Source organism: Syngnathus floridae, chromosome 12 (assembly GCF_059516105.1).
Source record: "Syngnathus floridae isolate MCC-2025c chromosome 12, RoL_Sflo_1.0, whole genome shotgun sequence".
NCBI classification, from domain to species: Eukaryota; Metazoa; Chordata; class Actinopteri; order Syngnathiformes; family Syngnathidae; genus Syngnathus; species Syngnathus floridae.
The window spans coordinates 8456044-8468553 of record NC_142424.1 but is presented as its reverse complement, the minus strand read 5'-3'; the positions used below and the strand labels follow the sequence as shown (position 1 = coordinate 8468553).

At 37.6% G+C, this 12510-nt stretch overlaps 1 protein-coding gene across 3 annotated transcripts in view; it reads left to right on the top strand.

Annotated features, from left to right (window-relative positions):
• Nucleotides 1-1013: 1013 nt before the first annotated feature.
• The window catches only part of tjp2a (tight junction protein 2a (zona occludens 2)), a 30422-nt gene continuing 18925 nt past the window's right edge, over nucleotides 1014-12510 (top strand). For 2 of the 3 annotated variants that reach the window (XM_088391166.1, XM_088391160.1), the window contains exon 1: nucleotides 10860-11137. In XM_088391166.1, coding sequence (XP_088247292.1) covers nucleotides 11078-11137 — 60 coding nt within the window. In that variant the 5' untranslated portion in view covers nucleotides 10860-11077. Of the gene's footprint in view, nucleotides 1192-9070; nucleotides 9201-10859; nucleotides 11138-12510 lie in introns of those variants that run through there. The other variant, XM_088391165.1, reaches the window with a different exon arrangement.

Sequence of the window (12510 nt, the reverse complement as noted above, 5' to 3'; positions counted from 1 at the left end):
ACCCACATTTTACAATTCCATAAACAATACCAACCATCTGTAGAGGGGAGCAGTGTAAATTTGATTTTGGCTTCATTTAATAATGTGCTTATTTTGGAGTTTTCTGCAATTCTACAAGGCTGAATAAATAATTTGCATGTAATAAGGGGAAAGGTTCTATCACAATGTGACACTGCGAACAATTGTACAACCACAATGACGTGCACAATGACGTGTTCATTCCAACACAAGGGGGCGCACCAATATTATAGTGATAGTGGTCATACAAGAAAGTGGATTCTTGTTTCAGTGTGAGTCATCATGGACAAGTATCAACCTAATGTAAACAAATGACTGAGCTCATAAAGAAAAACATTGAATCGCATATGGGCAGATGCCCCCCACCCTCTTTTCAGTAGTAGTAGTAGTAGTAGTAGTAGTAGTAGTAGTAGTAGTAGTAGTAGTAGTAGTAGTAGTAGTAGTCGTAGTAGTCGTAGTAGTCGTAGTAGTAGTAGTTATTTTTTGTGATTTTCATTGTTTGTGAAGCAAATATCTAGAGATTTGAAAGCCCATGAAAAGAATGTTCCCTAAATATTTAGAAGAACAATGATCGTGTGTTCATTTCCCTTTCGAACAATTGCCATAGCTGCGTAAAGACATGAATAGAACATAGTTTCCTGATACCTCATTTATGATGAATTGTGGTTGAAACCAGAAGGAAGTTCCACACTGACAACAAAGGCTAAGCTTTATTTAAAAGAAATCAGTTGTTTTCATGGACCACATGCGTTCACAACAGAACTCAGACCTTTCCAAGATATCGTCAGGTAGGTGAGGCAAATCCGTACTCAAATGCTTTGTAAGATCAGTAAAACAAAAAAATATATATATTAGTTTGGTGTATTTACGCTGACTCAAACGGATTCATTGCATGATTATGTCAACGTTTCACCAGGATGAATAACTCGTTCGATGACGTCACCAGCGCAACCGAAACCTCTGCAAACATACACCTGCCCGTCGTTTCTAAGCCGCGCCCACATACCTGCGAGAAACAGGAAATAGCGCATATTTGGACCTGGTGAATTTAAGCAACGTAACAAACGTCTCGTTATTGCTCAGATCTTCAGATTTCTCGGTTAGAATCTCTTGTATATTTGGATTAATCCCCTCTGGTGACGTCGAGGAAAGAAAAGTAACAAGTTTTACCAGGTATGTACCTTACTGTGCCTCGCGCTCAATGTCGACAGTGTATGTGCGGGTCTTTGCTGACATTTTAAAACCTTGAACCGCTGGTCGCTACTCACACATGTCGCGCTTCGATTAGTTTTAGTATTAAAAGTTTATTTGGATGGTAATTCTCGAGCTTTTCCTTTGCGCATTAATCAGTGGTTTAAAAAAAATAATATCTCTTTGTAGGTCAGATAAGTTCTTATCACGCAATAGTCACTCGGTTGAATGTGTAACAACTGTCATGACATTGTTAAAATTGTCATCCTTATATGGAGATTGTTTTTTTTTTTATTATATCCGCTATAATGATTACAGTCTTTAGCCAATTACTGTCACAACTGATAAACAGAAACAATGATACAAAGACACATTATTTGTTCATCAAATGTATTCATTATTACACATTTTCCAATCCCCACATAAGCTAAGATGGGGGCTGAATTAAAGTATAAACTTTAATGCAGTGGCAATGATGACAAAATGACAAAGACACCATCATAACTCTGAGCTCAGTTTAAAAAAATGTATAAAGGCAAAATACTGATGGGATACCGTAGCATGCTGTGAGGTGTTTAAACTGCTTTTGTATTTATCTAAAGGAGGTGTATGTATGTATAAGTGTGTGTATGTATAATATGTATGTATGTATGTGTGTGTATATGTGTGTATATGTGTGTGTATATATATATATATATATATATATATATATATATATATATATATATATGTATATGTATATATATATATATATATATATATATATATGTATGTATATATATATATATATGTATATATATATATATATATATATATATATATATATATATATATATGTATATATATATATATATATATGTATATCTTTAACATATCTGAAAATGGACAAATCTTGACGGAATCAAGCAAACGTGGTTACAAGGGGTAGAGCTAGATAAGCCTAGGCTTCCTTCTACTCCCTTTTGAACAAATAAGAGTTTTATGATAAAGTGAAAATTTATAACGCAATGTTTTTTGTTTTTTTTCTTCTCTATTGTACTATGGAGTTATTATTTTCAGTATTTTTTACTTTCTTTTCTTGTATTTCTTTGAATGTTCGAAATAAACAAACAAACTAAACTAAACTAAGCTCTCCATAATTTATATGTGCCAAGACTAGCGGAAATACATATCAGATGCAAGCTGAATAAAATTCCAGTTGACCACTAGTAGAGCTGCCAACTAACAGAAAGTCTTCTCTAACACCACAAGTCGTCTTTATTTTAAAATGATCAAAACTCTGCTGCATACTCCATACTTTCTCCCCCACCTGTATTATACAACGATAGGCCTGTTGCTTAGTCAGTCTAGCCCTGCATGACAATTACACTTTCATTGGCATGACTGAGAGGCAGCACATTTTTGTCTTTGGAGTCTGAATGCTACAACATTTTCCTTTCGAAAATTTTAAACCAATAAATTTCAACTTTGACAGCATCCGTTCCCTTTAAATTGTTACAGTATTTTTACCACCATTTTTTGAAGCTCTTTTGTCAGTATTCCCCTATACTATGCATGTTTTACTTATGTTTGGCACATTCCCGCATTGACTACGCCTCCCTCGAGTTCTAAACACAACACACATGAGAGATTTGTGAGTGGTGTTTGTCACTCCATCTGGCTCGCACATGCATTGCATATGGACATTGCATAATGGCCTTGGCCCTTAGTAATAGCCTGTTGGGACAGAGAAACTAAATGCTTATGTAAAAGCATTAAGTTGACTAAAAACTGTAGCTGCATTGTTGCTGTGAAAGACTGGCAATGCACTATGACACATGACCCTGTGAAGACAAAAATAATGCAAACTAGAGCTGTGACGATTAATTGACAACTAATTGATAAGAATCTAACATTTCACCAGTATTTCTGTAGTCGTCCATGTAAGCAGACATAGTATCTTTGTGTTGACTCAAAATAAAATATTTGCTTTTACTTTGAAAAAAAATGTAGATTCATTAACTGAATCTTAGTTAATTTGTTAGTACACTGTCAATTTGAAATAATGTCCTGTTTTTGAATAAAGGGATATCAGGGATCATGTAAATTGATTGATTGATTCACTTAATGTCTTCACAACATCATTGATGTTCAGCAAATTAATCATTTATTAAAACGGTTAAGTTGCAGTCCTAAAACAAACAAAAATAAAGTGCATCAAATTATATTCCATTTTAGTTTTCTGTCTGCATGCTTTACATTTATACATTATACATTTTTACATGATTTCCTCATTGAAATAGCTTAATTTTCTTAATTCCTGTTCAAATACATGAGGAAAAAGCAGGATAGGTAAGCAACTACACTCACGTGAATTACCACAGGCATTAGCTTAAACAAGAGACAGTCCTGTTAATATATTTGGGAAATATTTAGTGGTGCTGTTGAGTCAGATAAGCGACTCAAAATGCACAATGGAGTTAAAGTACACTGCCGCTGCCATTGGTCTAATGCGTAAAAGCGGCATGGCAGTCGTCATGAAATTTAAATATAGGCTAATCTTCTATTTTAGGTTCCTACTTTCACATCCGACTCAGCAGTCATGAACTTAAGCACACATCACAGGTCTAGTGGGCCGATTGTATGAGATGCTGTCCACTTGCTCCAATGATGAGCCTCAAGCTACAGTTTATCGTAAACCGGCCGGAGTCCACATGCAAATACAGCGAAAACGCACTGGCACTTTGCAAATTTATTTGACATGTATTTAAAATCTTACATATGTATTTGATTAAGGTTATTGACAAGTATGTTTTTTCATTCAGCTCAAAAATTATTCTGCAGTGTTGTGTTTACTGCTGCCTCCGAAGCCACAATCTCCTAATAACTACAAAATATTGTTTTGCCCAGAGGCAACACACCATCCTGCTGTTAGTTCGCTTCAGTTGCTTCAGTCCTTGGGCTTATTTGCAGCTGGTTTACTGCCGAGACTATGCTAAATATTGACATTACACTTTGTCTTGGTTATTAAATTGAGTACACGGCACTTATAATCCTTCTCCTGGCCTTTCCCGTACCGTGGTGAGGTTTTATGAAAGGGTCATTATATACTCTAAATTGTAGCATGATTTTACAAATGTCAGCAAAAATTCCATGTGTTTAACAATTATAAGATATAAAAAGTAATGAAATTTGACAAACTAATGTGAGAATCTTATGGATTATTGACATCACGTGTTCTTCCACGTGGTATTTGTAATTCATCCCCTCCCTGTACCCATCCTGGCAAATATGGCACTATATCTCTTTTCCCCCCCCCCCTGTCTCCTTTTGTGCTGTTGTTACCCAATCGTTTTTAAAAATAGCCGCTTGTTATTTCCCTGCCCCCCTGCTGTGCTTGTAGTATGGGTATGCGCAAGGATTTCTGAAAGCTGCACTGCTGTCATGACATCCAAGCTCCTAGAACATAAATCCTGCCCAAAGTTTGGCTAACAGCAGCTAGGATATTATTTGTTTCCATCAATCCCCCCCCCCCCCCAGAGCATGATTGCCTGCAGTCAGCTGCTGAGCCAGGGACAAGTGATAGATTTGTTCTCTATGATTGGCATTGATTGTACCCATTGAAGGACTGTCGTGCAAGATGTAGGGCTGTGCCATACACCACAGTCCAAGATTGATAGATATTTTTTATCGATTCAAAGATAAAATGTTGTGGCTGACAAGTACATACACGTGTTTCTGTGTGCGTTTGCAAAACAATAAGTCAAGCTACAACATGTCTGAGAATAAAGCAGCAGCATGTCAGCTTGAGGCAGAAGGTTGAAACTTCCTAAATTTGCTTGGAGGATCTGCATTTTACAGGTTATTACTAACTATGTCTCTTTCGCTCTTCTGTTTCAATTTTACAGTTATCATGGCCACAGTGATTACGATTGTTGGTTATTAAGAGAAATGTAAAATTAAAAAATCATCGCTAGATCCAGCAAAAGCTGTTATACACATTCTATTTGAAATGAAAAAACTTTGACATTTGAAAGTGTAAACAAATATTTTTATTGCATGCAACTGTGTCAAATTTATTAAATAACTAAGACAACAATATTTAAACATCAATGTAAACGTCTGAAGGCTTGTGAATGAATAATTTGATTTAATCAATTACAAAACTGTATTTGGCCCACTGACCTTGCTAATTAAAAATACCAAAAATGACTGGTTCTATAAATTTTGAGACTCTGTATATTTTACTGCTTGATCTTCCTTACTACTTGATGGCGCCACAGAGCGAACAAAGCACCATGAACCTTTGAACCATGTACAACAAATTGGCTGCAAAGCTTTGGTGCTTCATGAAGCTTAATTTTACCATAATTAGCAGAAGTTTGACATTTGTATGCAGACTTTCAGCTTGTGTGGCATGGTGGATGAGTGGTTTGCACGGCTGTCTCAGTTTTCTGAGGTTAGGGCGGTTGGAATTCAGGCTCTAGCCTTCTTATATGGAGTTTGCATGTTCTCATGTTTGTTTCATTGAATACTCTAAATTGACCTTTGGTGTAAATGTGAGTATGAATAGTTGTGTGTCCATATCTGGCCCCATCTGAGTGGAAGCCTGCCCAAATGACAGATGGAATTGGTCAATAACTGAATGGAAAATATATGGTTTGATGGATCACATAATATTGCATGCATAATCAAATGCGGCTCCATGGTAAAAAAAGATGAATATGCTCTGAAAATCCTGACGACGCTTCCAACTGTAATTTGCATGCTGATATCATTCTTTGCTTATTTAAATTTGTTATCATGATTCCAATCAGTCAAAGATGATGTTTTGTCCCGAGTTAACCCACTGTACAGGGTCAGCCACGACTGAAGTGTGGTTTTGAGTGTGAGGTAGTATGGTTCTGTCTGGGTATAAATGGTGAGAAGACTTAGCCTGGTTGAGGGATTAGAGGAGAAGGGGGCGGGGAGCATGCATGATCTGTCAAGGGCTTAATTCCACAGTTATCCCTACGGCAGCAGCCGCTGTGATGGCAGAAGCTGTGTTTTCATTAGTCTAATATTCAGAGAAGCTCCACAATTATGTAACAGTGACGTGCTGTCATCCTCTCTCGGCCGGCCCACCGCCTGGCAGAAACGTGGCCGTTTGTTTTCCTTTGATCCTTCATCACTGGGAGAAGCCAAAAGGACATCTGTCAGACTGTGTGGTCGGGGACGGTGCTTATAGTAGTCACGCCACAGCAACATTGCTTTTTGGTGCCTTGTTGGCATGGAAAGACTTTCCGCGTTGAAGCGGCAAGGCAGTTTAGCATCTTTGCAATACAGAAGATGAGAAAGCACGTGGAGATGATTCTGGTCTTCGCTAGCAAATGGGACACTGCTAATGGATGATGCGATCTACGTGATGTTTTCTGCGTTGGAGGAGTTTTAGAAGATGAAGTTTAAGAAGTTCATTACCATCATGCAGGCGGCAATGGGGATCGTTCCCCTTAACAAACGAGAGCTTCTTCCACCAGGCAGGAAACTATGGAGACCCCCTGGGTGAGTTTGAAGGACTTTGTGTGTCTTTTGACATGCAAGTGTGTAGTGCTGTAGAATAGCTATCTTTTACAAATGTTCTAACCTGTGATACAGAGGCTAGTTATTAGCGACTTAAGACACATCATTGCTCATACAACCATTAAGAAGCTTGAGCTTTCTTTCTGTACATCGAGTCACTGGCAATGTACAAGAAAATGTTATCTCACCTCATCCCAGAGCACGATGCAAGAGTGACACATATTGTCAGTCATAAACTCAATGGCACAACATTGCAGGTGACTGGAATCCGGATTGATATTGGTAAATCAGTGTCAGATGACAGATTAATGGTAATAAACCTAACAACCATTTGTATAATGGGCAAAAATATAGAATTCAAAAAGCTTGTCAACTCCTTGAGATTCTGTCATTCATGTTTATATCTCCTAGCTTTATCTCCACCTGTTTTTATGCTCCTGTAATGGCACAATGAATACATGATGGTATCATTCACGATATTCAGGAGCATCCTGGATGAAGATACCACCCTACAAATTGAGTTATCATTATTATTTATTTTCTTGTGGTGTTGTTAAACTGTTAATTCTTCCAGGGGTAGACTTTCCTCATAGTTTGACAAGTCTGTGTTTGGAAGGCCAGCAGGTTCTATCATGCATTCTGCTCTCCTCACCCACAAAACAATGCCACCCTATCAGTCTTAAATCATGTTAGTTGCATACAAAATCAGTTCAGCCCAGATTCAGCTCAACTGGGAGCAGTTTTGGACCCGTTTTCATTGGACACACAGATCACTGGTACTGCTATAGTATATACAGTGATCCCTCATTACTTCGCGTTTAATTTATCGCTGCTTCACTACATCACAGATTTTTTTTCTAAATTAAAAAAACACTTAAAAGTCAAAATAAAACTTCTAAATTGAGGAAATGTGTCCAACCTTTAGGACAATGTAACACAATGAATGTTCTAACCTGTGATACAGAGGCTCGTTATTAGCGACTTAAGACACATCATTGCTCATACAACCATTAAGAAGCTTGAGCTTTCTTGTTCGTCTACATTCCTTTAGAAGTCCGTTTTCGCGTGTTAGCACGATCGCGAATTAACATCTTTCCGCTAACTCGTTAACCTGCTCAGTACTTCTTGTTAGTGACTGTACTTCGCAGATTTCACTTATCGCTGTAGGTTTTTGGAACCAATTATCCGCGATAAACAAGGGATTACTGTACTGCAGTCATTCAGTGGTTGTCACTAAATATTAAGTGTTTTTCAATTTAATCAATATATGGTTGACTAAAATGTGCATGTTTTGTTACAAATAACAATATTATTTAAGTTGTAAATACCTGCAAACAAAAGCTGAAACGTTTAGCTCTTGTCATATTTGATGTGAAACTTGGTTGTTTTCAATTTACGGCAAAAATATTGCCTGCACTGTTTCTTTTGGAGAAGAGTGTATGTCTGCCTGAAGCTTGCTTACTGAAGTTGTGGATATTTTTTTAAACATAGAATGTAAACAGAAACCCCTATCATTGGCAGACTTCCATATCAGTGTGCCGAAATGGTCCGTTGGATGGAGTGAGAGTTTAGTCGGCACTTGACCCAGATAGGGATGATTACACGGAAAAATTAAAAACTACTTCCGTCCATTCTGTGAGAAAGAGGGACAATTGGTCGGGCCTGGCAAGTGACAACCTTCTTTTCTGCTGTTGGAGACCTCTCATTTTAGCGAATGCGATTGTGAGCATTTTTTCTTAGCTCTACAAACCTTTTTAGCTTAGTCCCAAGGGTCACTTTCGGGTCCTTTGGCTAATGCAACATCCTGTTTATAGTACTCGACTCCTCCCTTTAAAATGAAAGTCCAATGTTCATGGTTGCGCCGGCCTGTCATTTAGGAAATGTAAAATACTGGACATTTTCAAACTGGTTTAAAACTGGAAAATATATTTTCCAAGCATTTCAAAAATAAAATAATAATAATAATAATAATAATAATTATTATTATTATTATTATTATTATTATTATTATTATTATTATTATTAATATATTAATATTATTGTTTTATTTTGAACATTTTAGTTTTTGTGTGATAAATACAGATCCAGTGTAGTATTTTTAAGTTGTCCAATGAGTACTATGTTCATTTTGTTTTCAATTGTCAATTATTTTACTAGTACTTCCGCCTTCATCAGAGTCTCTGATGAAGGCGGAAGTACTAGCCGAAACATGTCAGGTAATTCAAGCTAAATATAATTTGTTTGTGATAAAAGAACCAGTAAAATAATTGTCCTATGAATTTTCTTGAATTCACTTTTTTTTTTTTTTTTTCCCCACTCACAGGGACCAGCCTGGTTCTGACCAGACTTCTGCTGCTCTTTTTAAGTCCAACCGCAAGTTCTGTTGGTCGCGAGAAGCCCATTACCTGTATCTTCGTCGCCTCTCCTCACGCAGCTTCTCAGCTATTATGATGGTACGTTAAGTGAAACATGGCAAAATGTTGGTGCTGTAATTCAAACAGATGCTTGTCTGATCTCACGGATGCGCCCTTGACTGCACCCTTGAAAGATATTCAAATCTTGGCTTAAGACATTCATTCATACATGCATACATACTTACATACATATGTGGAATTTGTCATTTGAAAGTGGAGGTTGCACTCAAATATATGGTCCTAGACTAGTGTATATTGAGGTATTCCCTGCACAGCAGTTGCATGATTTGGAACAAAAGGTCACTCAGTCCTGCACGGGTGTCGCTGATGGTGTAGGGGTGCCCTTGCTTGTCTTGTGTGCCGATAGCGTGAGTTCGATTCCCACATATGACGATGTGAATGTTTGTGTGTGAGTGAATGTGTGTGTGGAAAAAAAAGTTTAAAAAAAAGTGTCCTGTACTATTTTTTTTTCTCGCATGGCACTCAGCTCTGTTTTTTTTTCCTCCTCTACAAATGATGTGAAGAAACTATTTTTAGAATCCCATCAAATGTCATGTATTTTTTTTTACTTGGTCCAAAAATATAACAAAAAACAAAAGCCTCCTCTTTTGGCAGACAGCTTGAAACTACAGTTTGTGTAATACCATATTTCCTAGACTTCCCCCTCTTTATTTGAACCCAAATACTCTTATGTGACCCCTCCTGCATGCAGGATGATAATTAACTAGAGACACATACCTCCGCTTGCGCAGTTCATTGTTTTAACTGTCTAACAAGGGTAATTATTGAGGCCAGAGAAGCTTAACTACATTAGAGTGTACCAATTTGAATGCCTTTGTGTGCTGAATTGTTAAACTATGTTGATAGGATACAGAATTTGTTGTGGTATTGAGAGGAAAAGCTTTGGTTTGTGCTATTTTGTGTGCTTAGCCTTGTGTTGGAAATAATACTGAAATACAATGAAACATACTTATCATGTAACAAATAGATAATTGTCGTGCAGCAGCACACAATGATCTCTATTTTGTCCCCAGACAGATACGCCATTGACTCGTACATATAGTATCTTTGCATTTTTCACATAGCTCTGAACTTAGTCCATTATGTGCTGTTATTCAATGGCTCTTTGTTATTGTTTGGGTCTGCCTGACCTGGAAAGAGAGTTTGAATGACCTTAACCAAACATTCTTGTGTTGATTGTTGTCTTGATGTGGAACTGGGTTGTTCTTAGTCTTGTATTTGTGTGACATAGGGTTAGAGAACCAAATCCAAATGGTCTCAAATGTTGTGGAGGCTTTTACATGAATGATTATCAAATTGTGATCACTTAACAATACAAAAATTTAATTTTCTATGTATTGGTAAAAGTAGGGAGACGACTGGTTCCTGCCCTTGGTGCCCATTGTATGTATGCGCGTTACTTGCTGTATTTAATTCTTGTTTGTGTCACTTGTCTGCAAAGCTCTCACAGCAGGTTACCTTTAAATCTAAGCGAATCTTGGACTAATCCATCACGGTGTTTTTTTTTAGTCGTCACGAACCTACATACTTTTTCATTGGTTGCACGGTTTTGTTCATTTATGACAATCATCGTAGTCTATGTGGAGTTTTAGAAGGGCATTAATATAAAAGCTTGCATTTTGTTTGTTGACACACTGGACCGTTTATTTTTTTATTTTATTGGGCTCCCCCCAAGCTCGCTGCCACTTGGTCTCATCTGTCCCGAGCCAAGCGTACTCGGTGCTACTTTTCACATGACTGTTAACTTTTTTCTTTCTTTTAGTTATTTTAGTCACAGAATGTAACTGGGGGTGAGCTTTTTCTGTTTTCAAGACTGAAATCCGTTCGTCTTAGAACGCGTAGAATTTTGCGTGATCCTGCTGATTGGGAAATCTTGAGCCATTGCTAAGTGCGTGATGCCTGTGAACGGAGGCGGGCTGCTCTCCTTGGGCAGATATGCTACTCAATATTTCAATGTAAGTATTGCGTCTGTCTGAAGTGTTCGTTTTAAATCATTGACGGATATTTATGTTGATGTACTACTAATGCATTACTGTAAGGTAATATTACGGTAGGTGATCGGAAAGAAACGCAAAGTCATACTGGGCGTTGTTGCACCTGCTGTGCGCATTAATGTACTTTTGAATGTGTGTGTATATCTACACTGCAATACTGTGAGTAATTTTAAGCACCGCTGATTTGCTGCTAATTCTAACATTTAGGTTGTGTTCAACCACCGATCTCCGCATAAGCGTACGTCATGTGATCGTTTGTCAAATACAATGCATTTGGATGGATTAGTCCTTGCATTCGTTGTTCATCACAAATTAAACGTGACATTACATTGACAAACGCAATATGTAGTTGTTTTAACTTAAGTCACGACTAACCGCTTTACTTGCCCTACGCGGTCTCGCCAGCAAGGGGCAGCCTCGGACAATATTTGTTACACGTTTTTTGTCTGTATGCATTTTTGCGAGTTTTGCATTTTGATCAAGATATATTGTTTTCTTAAGGTAAATAATTGACGTGATACACGAATGTGTCTCACAAGCCTCGAGAAAGCAATACATTTGGTTGGAAAATAGCCTCCTAATTTAATAGACAAAGCGCCTCATTAATTCATACTTCTTATTTTGATCGAATACATTTAAAGTGAATCGGTTATAAATTGAAGATTGCTACGTTGTCAAATAGTTATCTGTCATTCAGATGTATGTTACTATGGTGCGCATCATGTTTTTGTCTACTTGGCTATTTCACTTTATGCAGTCCAGAGATTAAGATCATATACTTAACACAATGTTTGAAATAAAGGCTGTCCAAATGTTACGTGCAGAATAAGCTCCTCTATAATATTGTTTTGTATTTGAAATGGTGACCCTGTACTTGGACTCTACCTTCTACTGCCCCCTCATTGGAGGAAATTGTTATATAATGGCCTAAACCCGGGAAACTACTGCTTATCCTGCAAGCCAGCCTTCTAGCAGTGAACACAATCACAACACATCATGCAAGTGTGTGTGTGATTGAACCCTTTGCCAAACGCTTTTGACTGGCCTGCTGCATTTTCACTTAGACTGCAGCTTGTAGTTTCTTGTTGCTGCTTCTGAATGAATTCCATTTTGATTATTTTGTAGTGCAAAGTTGGGTAACATGGAAAGGTGTGGGATGCGGGAGTATACTGATTTTTTAATTCAGTTTGACAGTGCAGGCGGGCCATAAATAACACATTATAAGACCGAAGCTGCGGGCCGTATGAAATTTGACCGAGGACAGGATTTGGCCCGCGGGACGGAATTTGGACATGCCTGGGTTCAGGCAAAGTTCTGTAATGTCAATGAACATA